The sequence below is a fragment of the Anolis sagrei genome, chromosome 1 (assembly GCF_037176765.1).
Source record: "Anolis sagrei isolate rAnoSag1 chromosome 1, rAnoSag1.mat, whole genome shotgun sequence".
NCBI lineage: Eukaryota > Metazoa > Chordata > Lepidosauria > Squamata > Dactyloidae > Anolis > Anolis sagrei.
The window spans coordinates 145,581,753-145,606,233 of record NC_090021.1 but is presented as its reverse complement, the minus strand read 5'-3'; the positions used below and the strand labels follow the sequence as shown (position 1 = coordinate 145,606,233).

General features: G+C 38.7%; 1 protein-coding gene across 5 annotated transcripts in view; it reads left to right on the top strand.

Annotated features, from left to right (window-relative positions):
- Nucleotides 1-24,481, top strand: part of PLCB4 (phospholipase C beta 4) — a 255,778-nt gene that overhangs the window by 165,706 nt on the left and 65,591 nt on the right. For all 5 annotated transcript variants that reach the window (XM_067469124.1, XM_067469130.1, XM_067469126.1 and 2 more), the window contains 5 exons: nucleotides 15,188-15,267; nucleotides 16,813-16,866; nucleotides 18,499-18,580; nucleotides 21,331-21,431; nucleotides 22,021-22,078. In XM_067469124.1, the coding sequence (XP_067325225.1) occupies nucleotides 15,188-15,267; nucleotides 16,813-16,866; nucleotides 18,499-18,580; nucleotides 21,331-21,431; nucleotides 22,021-22,078 (375 nt within the window). The remainder of the gene's footprint in view (nucleotides 1-15,187; nucleotides 15,268-16,812; nucleotides 16,867-18,498; nucleotides 18,581-21,330; nucleotides 21,432-22,020; nucleotides 22,079-24,481) is intronic.

Here is a 24,481-nt window from a genome sequence, read left to right as displayed (position 1 = left end):
CTAGACTGTCCAGAAATTCAGTCTTTTCCCTATCTTGTTACTGATAAGTCTTTTTACTAGCGGTGCCAAGAATTGAAATTTTATGCGTGCCCTCCATCCATTCCAATTGCTAGTGTTCTAGTCTTGGTGGGAGAGAAGAAGAGGCAGGCATAGCTCCATCATGCCAGGACTCAGAAGAAAATCCCCCCCCCCCCCCCCGTCTACCCATCCAAACTGCCACCATTCTGAGATGGGAGGGGAAACAGAAGAGGTAGGCATAGCTCCATCATGTTACACCCAGACGCAGAGGGAATCCCCTCTCTCAGTCCCAACTACTACTGCCCTGATCTCAGAAGGAGTGAAGTCAGTACAACTCCATCATACTTAGGCCCAGAAACAAAGGAAAGATTCTCAATCCACCTCAACTCTCACTTCTGTCACTTTGGGTGGAGAAAAGAGGAGGCAGCATCTGTTGGACTTAATCCCCCTCACCACCGCTCGCTTTCATAGAATCACAGAGTCTCAATTAGATTATAAAGCTGTAGTTAGAAAACTGGTGGTCCTCCTCCTCCTCCATCACTATGTATAGTGATGGCACTAAAGAAAGAAAGAAATATTACTTTGTTTTCTTCTATGAGTACTGTACTGTAATTTTTAAATCTATGCAATATCTATTTTATCATTTTTGAAGTATCACATCTCTGTAATGCTCATGAGAAGGATTAGGACCAAAATGGTTTTATTTTAAAATAAGAAATGCTAGGTTATTCATTTTTAATTAACATAGTAAAACAGAGTTAGCATAGATTGCTCCCCTTTTGTAGAAATGGTCCCTTTTGTAGTAGTGACTCTGGATCCAAGAACTACAAATGAAGTCCCTGGTCAAAGCTAGAATTGCTTTTATTGCACAATTAGTAACTACGCCTAGATGAAGTTTTCTTTTGTGGAATACTAGTCTTTCTCCCCCCCCCCCCCCCCCCCCAAAGTAGCACTTTGATGTTTTCAACTGCATACAGCAATGTGTGCAGCATAATTATTATCAGATCTGCAGGATGCAGGTAGGGTTGCTTATACTTTTCACTTCACACCAATGTACCTGGTTAGAAGAAAATGTACCTATTGATAAGAAATATTCCATTTGATTAATAATCTCCAGATGGTGGTTGCTGATAATGCAGTAAAAATGAGACCTAACCTGAGCATTAATTTGATTCCTAGAATCATCTATATTTAGAAGGCTTCAAGGAATGTGTGGACACCTTTTGTAATGGACAAAGCAGGTAACAAGTCAGGTCCACTGGTTTATCAAAAGCCGCCATCAAACATTTGGATTTCATGTCCTTTATGGATTGCCATAAACTTATCTCTAACTTCACTTATTCCTATATTTTTATTACAGTTGAGAACTTCATCTCCAGTGGAACCAGTTGCCAGATAGCTTGTTAGTAACCATTTGCATTCATTGTAGGGAGATGTGACCTGTTAAGACATATCCTGAAAAGACCAGCAATGGGATGGCAGTTATTTTCTAAATATAGTTCTCATCGTCCTAGGGAGCACAGTTAATTATAAGGTGCTGTTGAGGGCTGTAATCCAATAAACATCTGGAGGACTCAAATAGGACTAGCATTACAGAGGAGGCATACTTCAGAGTTGGGTTATATGTTGTCTGCCATATATTTATCACAGAACCCATGGGGAAGGCACATAGAATCATATTTTGTGATGAGATTCCTGATTTTTTTATGTCGGAGGTGATTCATCCCATTAAGAATCAGTGTGAGATGTGTCACTACAATTATATATACCAACAACAAATAGATATGGGCTGGCTGCCAGTTTAATTATAATTTGGTTATGAGCAATATGCCATATGTGCATATCAATTGATATGTGGGAAGATAATATTCTCAAGAAGATGTGACATTAGGGAATGCAATCTCAGTGCAAATAGTCCACCAGGGAAAATGCAAATTTAACTTAACAACCAAAAGCATTTAATGGTATTTTAGACCCAGACATATTTCCAGAACAGCTATTAACATTTAATGGGCCATACTCCTACAGTTGGGGAATACATTACATTATCAACTGTAAATAAAAAACCCAGCAACAATACACTGAAGAATGATGTAAAAGAGATTAAAGGGTGACAAATTTCTTGAAGAAAGAACCATATGAAGATGAATTTCCAGTTTTAGAAAGTGGAATGAAATTGCAGTCAGAGCACTTGGGAGAAGTAAATCACCAAGAACAAATGGCATACCAGTCTACAGAGACAGAATCTATTCTAGTTCTAATTAAAATCTGTCAGCAAATATGAAACACAAAACAGTGACCCACAGAAATGCTCACTATTCATTTCTTGAAAGGGACACCAGGGATTACATAACCATTGGACCATTGCAATAATTGTCTATGAAAGCTGAGTGATGTCCAAAATTTTTATAAAATTTTTTAAATTTATATAGATCGAGAGATTCCAGGAGTCTAACATGGGTTCAGGAAAGGAAGAGGCATTAGGAATCATATTGCAATTGTATATTGGATAACAGAGTGCGCCAAAGAATTTCAAACAAAAATCAGCCTGTGCTTTATAGATTTTAGCAAAGATTTTGGACATCTTGATCAGGTATCCTCAAACTGCATCCATCCAGCTGTTTGGGCCTCCAACTCCAAGAACTCTTGACAATTATATAAGCGGGCTAGGGCTTCTGGGAGTTGGAAGCTCAAACAGCTGGAGGACCATAGTTTGATGCTGCCTGGTTTTTAGCTTTCTATGAAGAAGAGTGTTGGTGCTTCACCAAATTACAACTCCCATGATTTATTCACTGTTTTATTTATGGTATTTCTATCCCGCCTTTTTCATCCTGAAGGCGACTCAAGGCAACTTACAAATTGGCAACAATTTGATGCCACAACAGTCATAAAATACAATAAAAAACATTTAGCATAACATTATTAAAAAATCCATTAAAAACATTAAAAACATATAATCACCAGTGGCTTCCTGTTAAACTCATTTTTCCAGTAGCATCATCTACCGGTTCCATGTTCATTCTTTCATAGTTCCATGTTTATTACGCTGCATTTCCAAAAGCTTCTTTAAAGAGCCATGTTTTTACTTTTTTTCAGAAAGTCAGGAGGGAGGGAGCCAATCTAATATCCCTAGGGAGGGAGTTTCACAGCCAAGAGACCACCACTGAGAAGGCCCTGTCTCTCATCCCCACCACAGATGCACCTGAAGAAGGCGGGATCGAGAGCAGGACCTCTCCAGACAATCTTAAGTTCCTAGGTGGTTCATAACGAGTTATTCCACAGTGTTAAGCATTGGCAGTTAAAGTGGTGTCAGACAGCATTATTTCTACGGTATACTGTAGATGCCCCCTTAGTGGCACTTGGCTGGTTTCAGACTGAAAGACACTGGGTTTCCAACTACTGTTAAATGGACAAGCAGGAATCATGGAGTTTTCTCATATAACTCCTTGCTCATCTCATAGATAAATTCCTGGATGAAAAGAAAAAAAAATGTAGTTTCTGTCCAAGGGACACTAGCTGGTGTGTTTATTTAGAAAGGTCTGAAACCCAGGGATTGTGTAATTCAAGGATTAATGTTTCATAATAACCTTTATTTGAAAAACTTGGCAGTTCCTTCACTTTGCTCCAACAGCTAAGCCACAGTAGAGAACACCAAATGAGGGCAAGGTCATATTAACTTACCTTCTAGGAGTTATTACACTTAACACTTCACCATCTGTGAGATTCATCTAAAGCAGGTGTTTAGGGTATTGAGTTTGTGCATCTTGGTTCACATAGCTTCACATCCCATATGTGTAATGGATTAATCACTGAAATAGTCATGCATACAGCCATTAATATAGGTTAAAGGAAGTTGTGGGGTGATTCCAATGTTTTGAAGGAATGGACAGTTGAATCTGCCTGATCTATTGTCCACATCTCCAACTAACCCACTTCTGAATCGTCACCAACAAGCAACCTACTGGCAGAGACTTGCTGGCCATATTCCATTTTTGATAAGGTCACACCAGGATATTTCAATCATGACCAGAAACCTGACTTTGCCAGCAAGTCTCTGGAAGGTGCTGCTTACTGGTGACTATGGTGATACCAGTGTGCCCTCAGCCTGGCCAGCTGTCTGGACTCCAGCGATATTCCTGAACTGCATTGAAGCAGCTCCAGACGTCTTTAACCCAGCACATTTTGTTAAATGTAGACATGCCCTAGGGTTGATGGTCTTCATGGCATTTCCCCACACCCTTCCTACTTACTGCTATGAGCTGTCATGTTCCAAGATACTATGTTGTCTTTCAATCTGCCTGCTTTCCTAGCTATGAAATCCGCTTCTGTTTCCTTCTTTTTGCTCTCTGTATCTTTGGCTTGTACTAATTTGAGAGTTGCAACTATCATGTTGTTGTTCATTCATTCAGTTGTCTCCGACTCTTCGTGACCTCATGGACCAGCCCACGCCAGAGCTCCCTGTCGGCCGTCACCACCCCCAGCTCCTTCATGGTCAGTCCAGTCACTTCAAGGATGCCATCCATCCATCTTGCCCTTGGTCGGCCCCTCTTCCTTTTGCCTTCCACTTTCCCCAGCATAATTGTCTTCTCTAGGCTTTGCTGTCTCCTCATGATGTGGCCAAAGTACTTCAACTTTGTCTCTAGTATCCTTCCCTCCAATGAGCAGTTGGGCTTTATTTCCTGGAGGATGGACTGGTTGGATCTTCTCGCAGTCCAAGGCACTCTCAGAACTTTCCTGCAACACCACAGTTCAAAAGCATCGATCTTCCTTTGCTCAGCCTTCCTTATGGTCCAGCTCTCACATCCGTAGGTTACTACGGGGAATATCATGGCTTTGACTATGCGGATCTTTGTTGCCAGTGTGATGTCTCTACTCTTTACTATTTTATCTAGACTGGACATTGCTCTCCTCCCAAGAAGTAAGCGTGTTCTGATTTCCTGGCCACAGTCTGCATCTGCAGTAATCTTTGCACCTAGAAATACAAAATCTGTCACGGCCTCCACATTTTCTCCCTCTACTTTCCAGTTGCCAATCATTCTTGTTGCCATAATCTTGGTTTTTTTTATGTTTAGCTATGCAACTATCATATTCTTTTGAAAACCATATCTCTATGTTCATGTTCCCAAATGTCTGCTGCATACATTTAAAAGGCACCCACATCTTCAGAAACCAAATGTGGGAGGTTGTACATCCAGTATAAATTATTGTGATCTGTCTTTGAGTTTTGTGGAGGGAGTACAGTGCGCTATTGAAATATATGCCCATTATGCAACTCTTTGTACAACTGAAGGAGTGGCAGTAGCAAATACTTGAGCATAAGTCTTTTTTTGCACATGTCATTTTATAGAATTAAAATAAACAAGACAAAACAAAGAAGATGAAGATATTATTAATTGCGGAAGGGTGAGTGAAAAGATGTGGAATTTAAGCACATGATAATGTTAAACACAGAAAGAGTAAACAGAAACTCCTAGTATAGCTCTGCTAGGAAGTAAAGTTGTGTAATTGCAGTCATTGCCTTATTGTACACTTAGCGGAGAAGCTTTTAGCCGAACATGATTTTGTGAGCTGGCCCTTTATCCTGTGAAATACACCATTCTTCTATTAACAAAGGTTGTTTTCTTTCTGAGTAGATACAGTAAGCTCTTTGGGTCTCCCATTGCTGCCCAGAGCACTGATGGGATGCCACTGTGTCTGCTGGCTTTTGGAACGAAATACCATTTTCAGTGATAATCTCTTTTGCGGTTTCTGTCATTTGCTGGCTCTTTCAGAGGGGAGAGGAACAGATAATGAAACAGTTGTCGTGTCATATGAAGACAGTACTGCTATAGTCACTGTCTGCCTCATCTGCGACGAGGTACAATAATAGGATTCTGGAGGAGCTGAGAAATCTAAGAGCATGAACTGAGGTGGTGAAGGATTAGCTGGCTCTCTTTGAAGGAGTCTTGATGGGCTGTTTTTCTGACACAAGAGATTACTGGACCTAGTAAGGGAGGAAGCAATAAGTTAAACTGATACATGTTGCTGTCAAGAACAGTCAGTCTTCCATATTTATGAGTTTAACTTTTGTGAATTTGAGGATTCAATTAATATGGATTTTCTAGGAATCACTTAGACCTCCTCTAAGAATCTAAGTTCAGCTGTGATGTTGATCAGAATTATCTTGGAAGGGCGTAGAATCTCATTGAAAGGTATTTTTAACAGGAATCTCCAGGTCCTTCAGGAAACATCTGTGGCCAACCTCTGGCAGACATTGACTAGAGTGGTTCTCAACCTTTGGGTCCCCAGATGTTTTGGTCTACAACTCTCAGAAATCCCAGCCAGTTTACCAGCTGTTAGGATTTCTGGGAGTTGAAGGCCAAAAACATCTGGGGACCCCAGGTTGAGAACCACTGGACTAGAGAGTCACACTGGAGGGCCTACAGATTCCCAGAAAGTATTCTATCAGGTAAATAAAATATCACTTTTATTTGCATTTTTCCACTTTCATTGGAGTCCTGCACCCCTAACCAAAGCAATTACGGAGAACTGGCTGTCTTTAATTTGACTTCCATGCATTTTATGAATATATTATTGTCTGTATTTATATAATTGCCCTATAACACAGTTTCTTTGGTTAATCACACAGGAAATAAGTTAAATTCAAGGCTTCCACGTGGTCAAATTTTGTTTTGTTTTGTGAAGATGAAGTCCTTTCAAAGTTCTATAGACAGAGTGGGTGTGGCTCGACCAAACCTTAAGCTAAATACTAGTTTGTATGAAAGAATTGATAACTTTAGAGAATAAAAGACAATTGACATTTGAATGACATAGTTTAAGATATTGGTGGCATGGATACTTAATATATGAAAATTTGACTCTTAATTTTAAGAGATACACTACACAGAGTATGGGAAAAGTACAAATCAAGACTACTTAAAATACCTTTGTTGACAACTACCAAGGAAGTCTTCCATTGGACAGAGTTGGGGGGAGACCAATAGCCCACTTATAAACAGATATTGATTGGATAACAAATTGAAGCTCATCTAAAAAATCCATGCCAACTACAAGAAGAGGGCATTCAACTTGTATGGCTTCAATATAAACAACAAGATATCACATGGATAAGAAGATAGGCATTGATTGGAAGGGTAATGAAATAGATAATATTTTATTTCAGTCCAAGGAAAAACAAATTCCCAAAGCCTATAAAATAGTATTAAAATTAGACACAGAAGTACATCTATATATAGACAGGCACAGAGGCAGCTTTTCCGGCTTCATGAGGGTATACTCGGTTCCAGCCACCAGGGGAGCTGCCACTTCACCATCCACTTGTGACACTGGGTCCTTTGGTGGAGTACTTCCTCATTCTTTTGCATGCTGCTGGAAGGTTTTATGGTGTCGTAAATTAGTTAAATTAGCCTCCCCTCATAAAGCGGTAGCTAAATTTCCTACTTCAGAGATGCAACTGTCATTCAGGCTGCACGGGTCAACAGCAAGCTAGACTATTAATGGGCAGAAGCTTACTCATGACCTCTCAGTCAGTAGTGATTTAATGCAGCTGGCTACTAACTAGCTGCGCCACAGCCTGGTCTACTAGATGATGTCCCAATACTCAATGAGATCCATGAGCACTGGTTGCATTTTGCATCAGTTCTTATATGCATTGGTCACTTTGATGACTTCCTTATGTAATGATATAGTGGCTGTCTCTTACTGAATATGGATGCCACAGAACTGTGCAATTATAATTTCTATGGACAAAGAGTCATAACAGGATGCCAACAAATGGTGTCATGCAGCTGTGTAATAGTTATACCTTTGGGGCAAAAATTTGAGCTCTACTAATGCATGTCATTAGTAGAGCTCAAAGTGCCTGGATTCACAATAGGACCTGTGTTGATTGATCCCATTTTGTCCCAATGTGAACTAGTTACTTTGTTGACTTCCCTATGAAGTGATGCAGCAGCTTTCTCTTTTTGAATGTAGATATTATGAAACTGTCCAGTTCTAATTCCTGTAGATGAAAGTCCATTTATGAAGACATACTAAGTTTGCAACAAGAGTTTTTATAAGTTTTTATATAAGTTTTCTGGGTTCAAAACTTGTCCAAGATTACCCCTTGGGGTTTTATGGCTGAGCTTGTGCTCCAGAGTTGTAGCCCACTGCTAAAAAGACTATGCCACCCTTAAAGTACAACACAAAGCTATTAAAATTAAACAGGTTTAAAATGCAGGTTAACTGCAAGCGCATATTTCTCACATTTTCCTGTCAAGGACAGGTCAAAGTTAGGAAAATGAGGAGTATGAAGGCACGAGGGTCATTTACTATTACTTAGATTATGCCCCTGATGGCATCACAAGGGTGTCAGTGTAGTCTGCTGTGGCTGAGATGCCAGAAAGAGGCTGGGAGACTTTGCTCCTTCAGAAAGTACACAGCAACTGTCTGAAATGTGTGGGCGAGAACCTGTGTATGCAGCTCTGAGCTCCTTGGAGAGACAGAGAGATAATAAATAAATCAAGAAAGGAAAGAAGGAAGGAAGAGAACAGCAACTCGTAGTCAAACAAAAGTGTCATGGGACTCTTTTTCCTTCTTGCTCCAAGAGAATAACATAACCACTCTTTGGGAAATTGTTACACACCCTTTTAGGCATTGTATACATTTTGTATGAGTGTGATGCCATTTTTATGGCCTTACTAATTAATGCAGGAGAGAGGAATGACACATTTCCAGTGATGAAAACATGAAATGTCATCTACCTGCCACCTGTGGCCCTTTTGTACAAGTTCTTGATCTTTTCATCACCATCCATATTTAATTGTTTTTAATCAACAGTTGTGTAATACCTCTTCAAAACAAAGCTTATTTGTATGTTTTAGCACATCCCTGTTCATTGTATCAGCAGCGTAGCAGTGCATTGTACTTCTGCTGACACCTGGTGGCATTCCTGATTATATGTGTGTATGTGTTTAGGTTGGGTTTTAAGTAAAACATCTATATACATAAAAATGTAATGTTCGTTTGTGGGATTAACATAACTCAAAAACCAAATTGACACCAAATTCAGACACAACACACCTATCAGGCCAACATGAAAACACTGAAAAACACAACAGAAGGGACTTAAAAGACGAAAAAAGAAAAAAGATGCTATAGCGCATGTGCAAAAACAACTCCCTCTGGCAAACAAAACACACAATACCATATCCACACTGTCTTCTGGACTACAGCTTCCAGCATCCCCTAGACCAGGCCCTTTAGGAGAGGAGGATGATCCAAATGCACTGCTTCCAAGCTGCAAGCTTTCTTCTCCTTGGATTTCTTTGAGAGCATCCCAATCCCTGCCTATTTCCAATTTCCTATTCCTGAACTGCAACTCCCAGCAATCCTCCAGGTAGATAAGTTAGATCGATTGATAGATAGATAGATTGATTGATTGATTAGGAGGAGGAGTGCTGGGAGTTGCAGTCCAAGAATAGGTGGAGACGGAAGAAAGGGGTGAAAGAGGAAGGCAAAGAAGGGGGGGAAGGGAAGAGGAAGTGAAGGAAAGAAGAAGAGAATGAAAGAAAAAAGGGAAGGAAAGAGAAAGAAAGTAGGAGAGAAAGAAAGGAGGGAAGGTTGGCCACAGCAAAGCGTGGCAGGTACAGCTAGTGCTTTGTATAAATTTTAAAAATCAATCTAATGGCAGAGATTTAAGATGTGACATTTCAAAACTCAAGGTCATTTTAACATTCTGTGTTTTTCCAGTAGATGGTACAAGAAAATAATACTCTGTACTGAGAAAACTCATCCATGTATCTCCTATTTATTTATTTTTAGCTATAATTGACTATGTAAGCATTTCAGTATCTAATTAGTCCTGAGATGGACCTGTATCCACACATTCTGTGTTCATGGATTCTACCATCCCCAGATTGATTTTTTTAATGAACCTTGATTTTGTCATTTTATATAAGGGACACCCTTATACCACATCAGTGTATATGATGGGACTTGAGTGTTCACAGATTTTGGCACCTGCAGAGGTCCTGGAAATAAATTGCAGCAGATACAAAAGTTCTACGTTCCTAAATCAGTATTGTTACTATATCTTTATTATTATTACTACTACTACTACTACTACTTTATTTTTATTCCACCCTATCTGCCTGAGGGGACTCAGAACAGATTCCAACATAAACAAACACAAAGTCAAACATTAAATACCTAGAAACAACAAAACACAGATAAAGGTAAAGGCTTCCCCTTCTGGCTCTGAGGGGTGGTGCTCATCTCTATTTCTAAGCCAAAGAGCTTGCATTATCCTTAGACACCTCCTAGGTCATATATCTGGCATAACTGCATTGAGCGCTATTTACCTTTCTACAGGAGCCCCCGGTGGCTCAGTGGGTTAAAGTGCTGAGCTGCTGAGCTTGTTGACCAAAAGGTCACAGGTTCGGTTCTGGGGAGCGGCATGAGCTTCCCCTGTCAGCCCTAGCTTCTGCCAACCTAGCGGTTTGAAAACATGCAAATGTGAGTAGATCAGTAGGTACCGCTCCGGCGAGAAGGTAACGGCACTCCATGCAGTCATGCCGGCCACATGACCTTGGAGGTGTCTATGGACAATGCTGGCTCTTCAGCTTAGAAATGGAGATGAGCACCACACCCCAGAGTCAGACATGACTGGATTTAATGTCAGGGGACAACCTTTACCTTTACCTACCGAAGTGGTAACTGTTGATCTACTCACATTTGCATGTTTTTGAACTGCTAGGTTGGCAGAAACTGAGGCTAACAGTGGGAGCCCCAGTTCGAATCCCAATGCCAACCTTTCAGTCAGCAAGTGGTTTAACCCATTGTGCTGCCGTGGCCCCTTATTAGGCCAACAACAACAGAAAAGCACAAAAATGCACTGAGAAAGCTTCTAAAACACAGACATAAAGCTGTTTTTGAAATCAGACAGGGGAAAAGGGATGGGTGAGAATGAAGATCTTAGAGTAATATAATTTGCATGATGTATTGAGTCTATCACATTATGTTGATCAAATTGTACCTTCATTGCCCGTGGCCTTGCTTGAAATACATTAAAAGACACTTGGGTTCTTCTTCATTTTGACAACTGAAAATATGATCTATAGAGTGTGAAGCACATAGATCACTTATATAGAGAAAAATATTGGAAGGACTCTTTTTGATCTTTTTCTTCCCATGTTTAGTTAATGCATTTAATGGTCTATTATTTTTCTTTGCTTTGTAGTTGAATGTCTATTGTAGTGCAATAAAATGTTGCCTTTAAAAGGCCTCCAGAATATATTTGCTAAGAAATGTACTCAGGGCTAGGAACCAAAGTAGGAAGTGCATTATTGAAAACTTGATTGTGTGTTATGTAAACTATTCTGCAGTTACTTGAAATATGTAAACTACCATGTAGTTTCCACATAGCCAGATCAGATATTGGTCAGAAAGGTTCATTTTTCATGCTGTTCCAGCAGCTTTTCCTTAGAGTGCCAAGATTGCTATTGAATGCAAATATAGTTTCATAGATGCATAAGCAGCAAAGAGCCATGTGGCACCTTGGACTAATTTATTGCAGAATGAACCTTTTAGCTTTTGTTTTTGAAATAATGAAAGCATTATATTTATACTGTACAAGCGTAGAACCTTTGAATGAAGAACCTATATGGAATCTATAATATTATAACCTGTCTTCAAATTTTACACCCAGAATTTGCCAATTTGTGAAGTATGCCAGCAATTTTTCTCACCCTTAAGGAAAAAAGATGTCTTCATGGATTTATTTATTTCGTATCAAATCATTGCATAAATTAGTATAAAATTGATAAAAATAGAAGGAGCGCAGGTGGCTAAATAGCTTTTGACCAAAAACAGGCAACAGCATTGCCTGTAGCCTCCAACAATTCCTCCTCTGTACATGAGGCAGGGCATAGTGGACAAGCATACAGATGCGGAGTTGTCTGCTCTGCTCCACAGTCACACAAGGTGTGAGATTCTTTTATTTATTTATTTTTATTAGAACTTTATTAATTTTATATTAATTACAATGAAAGAGTGGGAACAATAAAGTATAAGAAAGTGGGGAAATGAAGAAAAAAAGAAAAAAGAAGAAGCAAAAAGTATGCTAAAATCCCAAATAACCCCTAAAAAAAAAATAAAAAAAAATAATACCTACAAAAATACACAAAACACACAAAAAAAGAGAAAACAAAAACAAAAAAATGACTTCCATTCCATCTTCTTGGCTCATATCTTCTTATTATTCAAAAATATAAAATAAGTTCTAAACGAAATTGTCTCTCTTGTTTCTTATTTTCCCAATTTGTCCAGATATTCATGGAGATTATCCCAGTTCGTTCTTCTTAGTATCATACCTGTATTTTTCTTCAACAAAAAAGTCAATTCATCCATGTCCTATCTCATCCCGTATTTTCTTCTTTGTGAATTGGACTCGGTATATTTGATCCACCTCTTGCTCAAGCTCATCCTCCTCCACCTCCAAGACCCTGGCCAGGAGATTTAACAGGTGTGAGATTCTTTTAGATAGTGCCATTTTGCCATGTTGTCTTTTGATCTGCCCACTCCATTTCTGAGTCTGTTCAGGGACTTCTAACTTGCCCATTCTTGGTTTACCCCTGGAGGAAGACCCTCATGGGGGGCCATCCAGTTGGGATTTCCTGATTTAGCTGCCCAGAGGAATACCCTTGCTGTTTCTCAGGGGGCACCAAGAGGAGTGGTAGTTCTCATAAAGCTTTTCCTTGATTTGAGTCTACTGGCAGGAGGCTGGTAGCCATGTAGTGGATTAAGACACTCTGTTGGTGTGTTCTGCGTTTCAGATTGTTTTTATAATTGTAAATGTTTTACTTGTGCACAATACAATGTTGTTGGGGATTTATTTTTTTACAAAAAAAGTATTCTTCATGTAAAAACTTCCATCCTTACTATTTTCATGCAAAAATAATGTCTGCTGTATAAAGCACACTTTTTTTCCGCAAACAGTCCCAAACTGTAAAAAAGAAAAATCACCAAATAGAACACTAAAATTGTGTTAAGTGAGAAGAAAACTCCTTAAGTTCTTTGTTCTAGTCTAGACCACTGAAGTAGCCAAATATTTTCATCCAGAGAATTTGGGTGCTTCTATGCAGTAGTACACAAATAGGAACTATAAAAGGGGCAAGAAGCAGAGTGCTCTTGTATCACAAAGAAAGCATCTTAATACCTGTGGAAATGCTGTCTGCAAGTGAAAAGCAGAAAACGAGAGGACATTGTTGAGGAGGGTAGTAGTGTTATTTTAAAAGGGGAAATGCTAAGGGATCAGGAGGAACTCTGAGCCTCAACTTACAGATGCAACCTGATCCATCCCTGAGGCATCAGTTGACAACTGTGCAGATTCACTCTTTCCTTGTGTTCCTCAAGGCAACCTTAGTGACTCTCCTCCTCCTCTTTTGAATATGTAGGAATACTGAGATCCCATGGTCATATCTCAAGACCCCTGGGTTTAATGGCCTGTGAGATAAAGTATGGTAGAAAACTATGGTATAGAGCAGATGACGTGGGGACAAATTTGCCATGTTTTCCTCGCCAATCCAAGTGATTCTCCTTGTGGGCAAACCATTCTTTTATGGAGTTGTGGTGGGGGTCCTGGAAACTTAAAAATTGTCTTGTGACTTCATGTGGGACCCAGGCAACATTTTCCCCACCATATAGTTATGTTAGGTGACAAGTTTTCATGTTATCTTCTTTAAAAATGTTATGGTCCTCTGTCCTTCCCAACTGCTGGCCACTCTTATATTTACAATTGTTATTCACGAAAGATATCATTCTACTTCTCAATCCCGCTGCTTTCTGAAAGCTTGAAATCTTTAATTGTACTTTTTTTACCCAAGTAGTGTAGTGTGTCAATTGTTCTGAGAAAATTGGGGTTTCCCACCTTTTTCCACTTGAGATGAGGTTTGATTTTGGTGGAATACTTCTGATCCCAGATTATGTTACCAGAGATAACTTTTGAACATCACACCCAGACCATGTGTCCCATTATGAGTAATACCTTGTGGTATACAGTTAAATGATAATAGCAACTCTGTCTTCCCTAACTCTGTGGCATGAAAGTAGATGAAGAAAGGGAAGACCCTGTCCTTTGGCACTAGGAAGCAGAAATGTTGCAGTCATGCCACCAGCACTGTGCTAAGCATATAATGCTTGAATGTGTGGTTATTTCTGGTGACACTTGCAGCAAGTACTGAGACAATAATTTATTACTATGATCATGTACCTTGCATGGTGTAAATATTGACAAGTAAGGATGGGCTTTTCTTCCCCCTTCTGCAATCACCAGTGACTCTGGAAAGTGATTTCCTTTTTAATAAACTGCTTTCTATTGGACAAAGCTTGTTGGCTGTCCAATTTTACAGTATGCTCCGAGCAGAATACATCAAGGCCACAATATGAATGTGGGGTTTGGTCCCTTAAATCTATGCATAAATTGTTCAGTTCCAAACATGTAATGCTTTTAAAATATTTAAGACATGAATGGGGTAGCTGTGACTTTCCAGATGTGTCCGGACTACATCTCCCACAAGTCTCTATGGGCTGCATGATTATTTTTTTTGTCGTGTCAGGAGTGACTCCTGGTGTGAGAGAATTGGCCGTCTGCAAGGACGTTGCCCAGGGGACGCCTGGATGATTTGATGTTTTTATCATCCTTGTGGGAGGCTTCTCTCATGTCCCCGCATGAGGAGCTGGAGCTGATAGAGGGAGCTCATCCGCCTCTCCCCGGATTTGAACCTGCGACCTGCCGGCACAAGGGTTTAACCCACTGCGTCACCGGGAGCTCCATGGCTGCATGATAAGAAATTGACAAAAACTTCTCAAAGGCCACAGCTTTCCTTTTCAGATTAGAGACATGTGTTGTATCCTTGTTGTTACACAAAACATAAGTAATACTCTCACTCTCTTTCAATAAAACCAATATATATGATTTCTATATAGAGCCTAGCTGGTCAGAAATTAGAATTCCTTGAAGAATCCTAATAAACATGTACATTTCTGGTATGAGAAAGCCATAATACGAAGAGAACATTTGGCATTGTTTCAGTATACTCAATATGGAGAAGATCCCTTTTTAAATTTCTGTATTTTCCATGAATTAATGCTTATGGGGTTTTTGTTCTGTTTTGTTTTTATCTTTCAGCAATGGATCGAAGGACTCCGATCAGTCATACATAATTTTAGAGCAAACAATGTCTGTCCCATGACATGCCTCAAGAAACAGTAAGAGCACTTTTAAAAAATTCTCTCACCTCTTCAATTCTTATTTTGTTTCTGACTGCAGCCTTCTTAACATAAGATTTCACAAAATTTCCTTTCCTTACTTGGACCAATGAGAGATGAATATCTTGGGCAGTCTGCAGGAGACATTCTCTACAAATTCAAACATCCATGAGAAATGTGGTGCTAATTTATTCTTCTCATTTGTTCCACAAATACAAATGTTCCCAAAGTCAAATATACTCTCAGGGATTAAGGGAGTTCACTGCTGAACATTGTAATCTGTTGAGAGATGTCTTGTAGTTCTTGGCCTTGTTTGATCTTTTCCTAGTTCAAGAAGGAGAGTGCTTGCCCAATTATGCACAAAAGTTCTTGTTAGGTTTGGATTATTCTTATCCTTTTCTGCCTCCTGAAGATTGCCCTGAAACACTGGAAAGACCAAGATCATTCACCATGTTTCCTTGCTAGCCCTCAGTTCTCCCTAGTTTTCCATGAAGAGGATTTCTCCCCTCCCCATCTTTGAATCCCTTCTTTCTGTTTTTCAGAAATAAAAATCCAGAAGTAGACATTTGATGCAGGTTCAAAAGGTGCTAAGGAAGAGTGATTTTCCTGCTTTCATTAGGCCAAAAGCAGGAAAATCACAATTGGGTTGTTGTAGGTTTTTCTGGGCTATATGGCCATGTTCTGGAGGCAATTTTTCTCCTGACGTTTCGCCTGCATCTATGGCAAGCATCCTCAGAGGTAGTGAGGTCTGTTGGACCTCACAGACCTCACTACCTCTGAGGATGCTTGCCATAGATGCAGGCGAAACGTGAGGAGAAAAATTGCCTCCAGAACATGGCCATATAGCCCAGAAAAACCTACAACAACCCAGTGATTCCGGCCATGAAAGCCTTCGACAAAACAAAATCACAATTATTTAACCTTTAGCTTAGTTTCATTAAATTTCCCACTGGTTCTCAAAGGAATTATTTGATATATAACTTTGCTTCTCCAGGGTCTCATTTTAAACCTATTCCAACTAGCAAATGCGAGAATTTTATATTTAAAACCTGCATTCCACAACAGCCAGATCTCAGAACAATAACTTCTAACCCATGTCTACATGGACCAAATAAAACAGACTCATTGTGAAACTCCATATGAAGTATATCTAGGTTTATCCCAGCTCCCTGTGGCAGCATACTGGGGTCATTTTCTCATCCTTCTCTTATATAAGCTACTGGTACCCTCTGGTAGATTTTGACTATAACTTTATCATTCAGCTTGCTAGGGATGATGTGAACTGTAATTTAAACAACTACAATGCTTAGATTTGGAGAACAGAAGTTTTAATATAGTTCATATTTAAGTGTGGAATGCAGATCTTTTTATGTAGTTCTCACATTTTGACAAGATGTTCACAAGAAAGGTGAGGCACTTTTCTGCATATTTTCTTCCTCCATGCTATTATGTAAGTAGCTCTTTTTAATTTGCTTGTTTGTTTGTTATGCCCGAAAAAAACCTACAACAACCCAGTGATTTAATCATCATTTTCTCAACTTCCAGCTGGATGAAACTGGCATTTCTAACCAACACAAATGGCAAGATTCCTGTTAGAAGGTAAGTGTCTTAGGAAGCTGTTCAGTGGAGCTCCCAATTGTAGTTACACGGTTAGAAATTTTTCTTACCTATGAAGTCAGAATCCAATTGAAGTCATGCATTGTAATGGGCTTTGAGGATTAAAGCATATTGATTTCTATAGTCTAAAACATGTAAGAGATTTGGAGCCCTGTAATACTGCTTGTGGCTTTAGATATTTCAACTTTGATGTATCATTTGTTATTGGGTAACAGAGCAGATGGTATTATTGTGGGGGGAAAATAGTCATTTCAAGTTTGATGAAGTGTTTGTGTTGACTTTAAAAAAAGAGCAACCAAAAAACCTGTAAGGTAAATACTGCATATTTCAAATGGATTTTTGCCACCTGTCTGGAATGGCCTTAAGATATGCATGAAGGCTATGCATTGTATAGGAACCAAGTTGGGTGGGGAGGCATCAAGAGTTGTTGGATGTGTACTGATCAAGGATATGGGACATCTTTGAGCCTTGTGCCATCAGTAAAATGTGACAATTTACTCCTCTAAATTGCCTGCTGCTAGAGAAAACCTGGTTTCTGATTGAGATCATGTAGCATTTGGTTCATGGTTTTATGAACCTTAAATTACTTCCTTTAGCAATTGCTTTCAAGGAAAAAGGGGTTGTTTGCTGCCTTCTCCTCCAAAGCAACTATGAGGAAAAGCTAAGTGTGACTCCTGCTTCTTCTACTTTCAGGGTGGTTAAGGAGTGAAGGAAGGCTGAATCCTTATATTTGCTTTCTAAGGTCTTGCAACAGCAAAAGACAGTTGAGGCTTCAACTGGAAATTTCTTTGACTTTGGAGCTTACTTTCTTTTTCATAATGGCCTCAATGAGAAGGCCTCCCTTCACTCCAATATGACCGCAGAGAAAAGGTCAGGGAAGAATAATTGGGCTGAGAGGCAGGTTGAGCTGAGTTCGGCTTTGCCACACACAAAGTGATTGTTGAAAAGAGGAGAGCTTACAAAAATTACTACATTTTCTCAAATCTAAGGTGCCATTGAATATAAGGCACAGCCCATATTTGAAGCCCCTTAAACAGAAGAAAAAGAGAGTCTTAGAATTGGTGAAATATATGAATTGATTCTGCACATACGTCACTGAAGTTTAGTTAGAAAGCTTCTTCAAGGTAGATTAGACTACTTCAAGAACTGTTCTCCAGATTTCCCTGCAGAAGCTCAAAAACTGTCAGCAAAGATCTTTGACTTAAAAAACCCCAACCTTTGTAGGCTTATGTGCAGCTATAATTAGTGTCTAGGATTTAGGAAGAAAGAAATTAGATTATCAGGGGAAAGCCAGCGCAGGAATGTGCTTTTTTGACACTAATAAGGTTGAAATTCATTTAGAAAAAAATTAGATTTGTCATTGAGTATTCTTACTATGTAGTTGTGAGTCAACAAGATCTGGACGGCCACCGTCGTTCACATTTGTTTTAGCCTATAACAGTATAGTTTGTACACGCAATTATGTTAGCATTATCTTGCAATTCTAACAGCCATAACCACATAGTTATAGAAACCATAAAGTAATAATCATTAGTTATTAAGAAAGATGCTTAATCTACTTTCGATAATGGTCTATGTAAAATTTTCAACAGCTGACTTCTCTCTTTTCTATAGCATTACCAGAACCTTTGCATCAGGGAAAACTGAAAAGGTGATCTTTCAGGCACTTAAGGAATTGGGTCTTCCCAGCGGAAAGGTATATAATTGTAATTTGCAATAATGATGGACATGAACCATTTTTTATTAGAGTTGCAGGTCAACCATATTTAGTAGTGATGCTGGAAGATGATTCATTGCCACTTTTAACCATATTAATTAGTAATTTTGCAGATGGTTAACCTTTATGCTGTTTAAAGGTAGGGCATTTTAAAGAGCATAGGCTATAAATACACACAGAACATTGCACATGTCATTGTGAATGTGAAGAACTTTCCATTCTCTTCCTTTTCAAAGTCTATTAAGTAAAATATGTAAGACTTCAACTCTAATGAACATTATGTAAAATATTGTGGCCTGGCCTATAAAGTATGTTTATAGCGTATTTCCTGGGTTTTCCAGAAAAACTCTAATGCTGATGGAGCTGGACAGTGACCTTAGTGTTGAGATTTGAGTACTGCTGAAAGAGAAACCATCATTGTTTCAAATACCATCCATTGTTGTTGTTGTTGTTGCCATCTTTCTTTTTTCATCAATCAAGACAGGAAACAACAACATATTAAAATACAGCATATAATCAGTTAAAACACATAACTCAGGGTGCATCCAGACAGCCCCTTTATTGTGAAAACTTCCCAATAAAAAGGGGGCTGTCCAGGTGATGTTCTGGACAACCCACAATTAATTCGCCACTGGGATGCCCTCTTCACATAATATATCTTCAAACCAAGTGTTGGGGGGGGGGGGAGATTCTTTCCTTTATATCTCTCCACTGTCACCAATTCAGCCCAGTAACTTATACCAGTTCTCTTCTGAAATCTGCTGGGACTCCTCTGGGTTTCTCTTTAAATCTTATTCAATGTTTTGCGAAACAGTCTTCACAAGTCCATATTAACTGACTTTATTTATAGATGTCTTGCACCAAAGCTTGTTGGTTACATTTGTATATTAGCGTCTTAGTTGAATATAACATTGTTTCATAACAACTCTCATCCTTATGACTTTTTACACATAGAAAGATTCACTTGTTAACCATATAATAGCAAACCCTCAACTTTTCTCCACTCACTATCCTGACTACTTCCTTAAATACTTTTACTTAACTTATTCTCTGACCTATATTCATGGACCCCCCAACTTATCCTCATCTAACGACTTTTCTTCCCTCTCTCTAACTGACTTCTTTTCTCTCTCAGAATGTTCAAGTTTTTTTTTCCAACTGTCATCCTTAACTCCCTCCTTTTTAAAATTCTGGCATGTGCTCATTTAAATATGACCAATCAGACTCCCTTATGTAAATTAGCTCCTCCCCTACTGCTACTACCCCTTTAAGAATTACAGAATGGCTGGTCCCATTCCAACCCTGCAATATAGGCCATGTTCTAACATTAACTTTTACTTTTAAATTCTACCCCATAAGTAGTTCGCTACAGCCACAAACCAGGAAAATCCTGGTTTGTGGCAAATTAATTAGATAGTGGATTTATACCACACCTCCTTGGAATGCGCAGGATAAACCGACTACTTCTGCCAGACACCATTCCCACAGTTTTCTGGACTAAATTAGTACAGGAAACTCTGGGAATCCCAACCCCATTCCCCAAAGCCCTAAAACCCCCTTTAAAAGTAAGGAAAACTTACCCGGCCTCTAGTAGAGTGTTGCCAGAGCTCTCCTGGAGCGTAGAAATGATGTGCCAGGAGAGGGGAGGGGGGAGAACACGTGAAGACACAAAATGTCATCTCTACACTCCAGGAGAGCTCCAGCAACACTTTACTAGTGGCTGGGTAAGTTTTCTTTACTTTTAAAAGGGGCTTTAAGGTTTTGGGGAGGGGAGTTGAGTCTTCAGGTGTTCTCCTGGGCCAGTCTCGGAAGAACATCTGGACACCCACCCCAAAAAATGCTTGCTTTCTGGGATGTGTGTAGGTAGGGGCCCAGGAACATGCACATTTTTTAAACGCAGATGCTCCTGGGACAAAGGGCTATGTGGAAGACCCTTACTTAAAGTCAAAAGTATATTGCTGTTTATATATATTTGGGGAAATTTAAAACATTTTAAATCTATCATTAACTCAATAAAATGAAAAATGGAATGTATTTGCATCCCACCCATTATCAAGGAACCTTATGATGGTATAGAAATAGATGAATATAAACAGCATAAACATTTAAAATCACATGCAACACTCAACATATTTCACAATTGAATATACTGACTCAGGTTGATGGAAATTGCTTTCCATCAAGAATTGGAGGGCCACACGTTGCCCTCTTCTGGACTAAATAGAGCATTGTCTTGGTTCTATGTTAATGCTAAAAAAATTGTCCACATGAACGAAAATATGGTCCATGGCCTCACCATTACTACACCGTTGCCTCAAAACCACGCAGCAATGAAAGTGACTGGTCTTGTGAATCCCTCTTACAGTGCCGAGGCAACAGGGATGTCAGGAGGGGAGAAACTGACTACCCTCAAAAGATTACTCCTACCACATTAGCTCTAGATTATTCAGTATGGTTTTCTGTGGGCAAGCAGATGGTGACTACTGGGTGGCATATGCTCTCTATCAGAAACTAGAGCTGATGTGGTCTATCCAGTGCATTTTTTTGAATCAGCACCCAAATAACCAAACCAAATCTAAAGTTGACCAAAAACTGATTCATAATCATTTTGGTACTAATGTTGGAGAGTGGTCCCTGGTCAAAAGAAGATTGGGAACCAGTGGTTAGTCAAAAGAGTAAGAAAGTATAAAAATAAAGTGAAGGGGTTTTTTTTTTTTTTGTCTTTCCAGAATGATGAAATAGAGCCTTCAGCTTTTACTTATGAGAAGTTTTATGAGCTAACTCAGAAGATATGTCCTCGTACTGATATAGAGGATCTTTTTCGAAAAATGTAAGTTGGTTATATGTAAAATGAATGTTTTTTAAATAATATTTCTTAATCTGAGGATGGTAAATGTTTACTATACCATAACTTTATGCCATAATAATATTAGTGGTCAGATCTCTGTTCTTCTCTAGAGATTTCTTCCCAAATTAACAACCAAACATTCTCTTTCAAGAAGTTCTGAGTAAAGAGAAGTACAGGGAACTGTCTTTAAATTGGCTTTACTAACGTAACAATATTAATCTGCTATTTTAGGATTATTAACACAATATGTGAACTAACTAGGTTAATAAAGTCTTAATGTTTGAAAATTCATACACTAAGATTTTGATGTGGAAGACTTACATGTTGGTCTTTTAAGCGTTTAAATCTGCTAAATAATGAAATGGGCGAGGGGAGGGGATACAGTTGTTTTGTAGCAAGCATAGGTACTAAGTTTCCCCATTGCAACTATGCCGTTCTTGAAAATGTACAGATTAGATCAGTGATAGAATATTAGATGGCTGTTGAGAATATAAAAAATGTCAACATGTAAATCATACCTGCTGTAGCATCTGACATGAAAACTTACTTTTTCTAATAAATTTCTTTTCAGCAATGGAGACAAAACTGATTATTTAACGGTAGACCAATTAGTGAGCTTTCTAAATGAAGTAAGCTTTTTCATACATTAACTACCATACAAGTTTGTCTGCCGTGGCTTGCTTCTTCTGTTCTTCTCATTGCATGTTCCATGCCACTGTGTGCTGTGCTTCCAATCAGCTGATCTTTCCATTTTGGGAATATCCAGGTGCAAAAATCAGCTCCAACTCGTTGCATTCTCCTATTTTCTCCGTGTTGGCTTTGCAAATTGCTTGTATTGATTACCTACTGTAGCGTATAGCAGCTGTGTGTGGATTGTTTTGTTGTTGTGTCTAGTGTTCTTTTAACCAATGTGATTTGAAATCCTTTTATTTTTAGGAGACAAATGTTTATGAATTAGTCCTTCTAAAGAGGATGCGGGTGGTGAAGGGGAAATGGAAAAAAAAAATGCTTCTTCACTGGAGGTCATATTTTCCAATTGTCTTTTCAGCAATGTGTGTGTATTTGTTTTTAACATGCTGACTGATTTATTGACAACATGTTCTCTCCAAGATGTCCTTTTGCTAGAAACCTGAATCGCTAACCATGTAGTATTTTTAGAAAGTAAATCCTAATTCTGTTTGGTGAGCACACTCATGATTCATTCAAATAGTGACACAGCATTTTTGTCGGGATCTAAGGAACTGATTAGAGTTGAACTTAATCAATTGTTACTGTTTTGAAAACATATATTATAAAGGTAGGGCAGCAACTGTAACAAAATATAGGATTGCAATTATAACAAAAGAGATGCCAGTCTATGTTCATGAAAAATCGGTTCCTGATGAGAAGGGACACTAGAGATTGGGGCTAGATCTGATCCAAAACTGCCTTACATCTCACATGTCAATCATGATTATTAATTTTTGAAATATTAAATGAATGGCCCGATTTTCATCCATCCTGGAGCTGCTGTCATCTAGTCAGTGACTGATCAGAGATATGAGATGGAGTTAGTAGCTGTCTGGCAATCTAGTCAGTTTGTTCTAGGAGTCATCTTAGAGAAAGTCAAGGAAACTTTCGATTCAGGTGATGTGAAGCACCATGGAGAAGAGATGAAGATGTTTATATTTGCTAGTGAGAGTACAGCAGGGAAATTACATGTATTTTATAGAAGAAGTGAATTTTCTCCATTGAAGTTGCAAAGTTGTAATAAGGCTTAGAACATGTGCAGAATTTTCATATTCTAGTTTAATAGAAAATTCCTGAAATTATTCATTCTTGCCCATGGGAAAATAAACGAAGATTTCCATCTCTTAGTGTTTTACTGTATCTTTTTTTTACTGTATTGTGCAGAGGGGTTGGGATATAAATAATTTTTATTATTATATGTTATTATCGTTTGTGATATACAGATAAACCGGAGCCATTTATTTGGAATACAAAAAAAGAGACAATATTCACTAGTTTTCTACTTGTCTTGCCTCCTAGAACTCTAATTCAAACCCAGTGGATAATTTGTCTGCAAATTAATGCAGATTTTTTTTAAAAAAATGATAGCAAGGTAGCTACGCTATATAATAAATGTTTTGTGGACTCCAAATGAAACACTGTGCATACCTGCTCAAAATCTGGTTCTTTTGAGGTCAATAGAAAACATTCCCCTTATAATTTGATAGAGATTATTACTTCCTTGGCATACTGCTGGGATTCAAGTAATTCACACAGCATATTGAACGTATTATATCCATGGGGGAAAGTGGGGAGACACATTTCAAAGTACTCTGTGGTAGTATTTTGAAACAGGGAGGTGGGACTTGAGTTTATAACCTTCAGTAACAAACAATTCAGAGTATGACACATTCCCTTAGTACAAGGCTGCTATGCTGATGCAAACAGTGAAGCTATTTAGGAAAATAATTTGGAGTTACTCATTAATGATACCAATAAAACTTCTAGTGCCGGCGACAGATAACAGTGGTAATATTCTTATTACATATTCAGTTAAATTTGTAATGCTTTTAATAAACAACAGTAATAACACTACGCCTACTATGATAACCATAGTGCCTAAAAAAGAAAAAGAGAAAGAGAAAAGAAGACTTAAGAAATCTGGTTACAATAATCAAACATGGTTATTGAAATACTATATATGCAATTTTGCATACCTTTTTAATGTAAAATTTATAATTGATTTTATATATTATTAGGGTTCCCAGCTTACCTATTTTCTATGGGGCATCTTGTATTTGGGGGCTTGCAGTTCAGCCCTGTATTCAACCATATATGGCACACTAATTCTTTATATCTTGTTTTGTTGAAAGTGGGAACCAGCCATGCTCCAAACAGATTAACCTCCAAGCAATTGGTACCCAACGCAATGGCTTTACGTACGAAATATTGTGGGCCCACCTGATGTGATCACAGCTGGCACAACACTGCTCTTCTTCCAGCCAATTAATCAGTTGTTGTGTGCTCCAAGTAAATTCCAATGT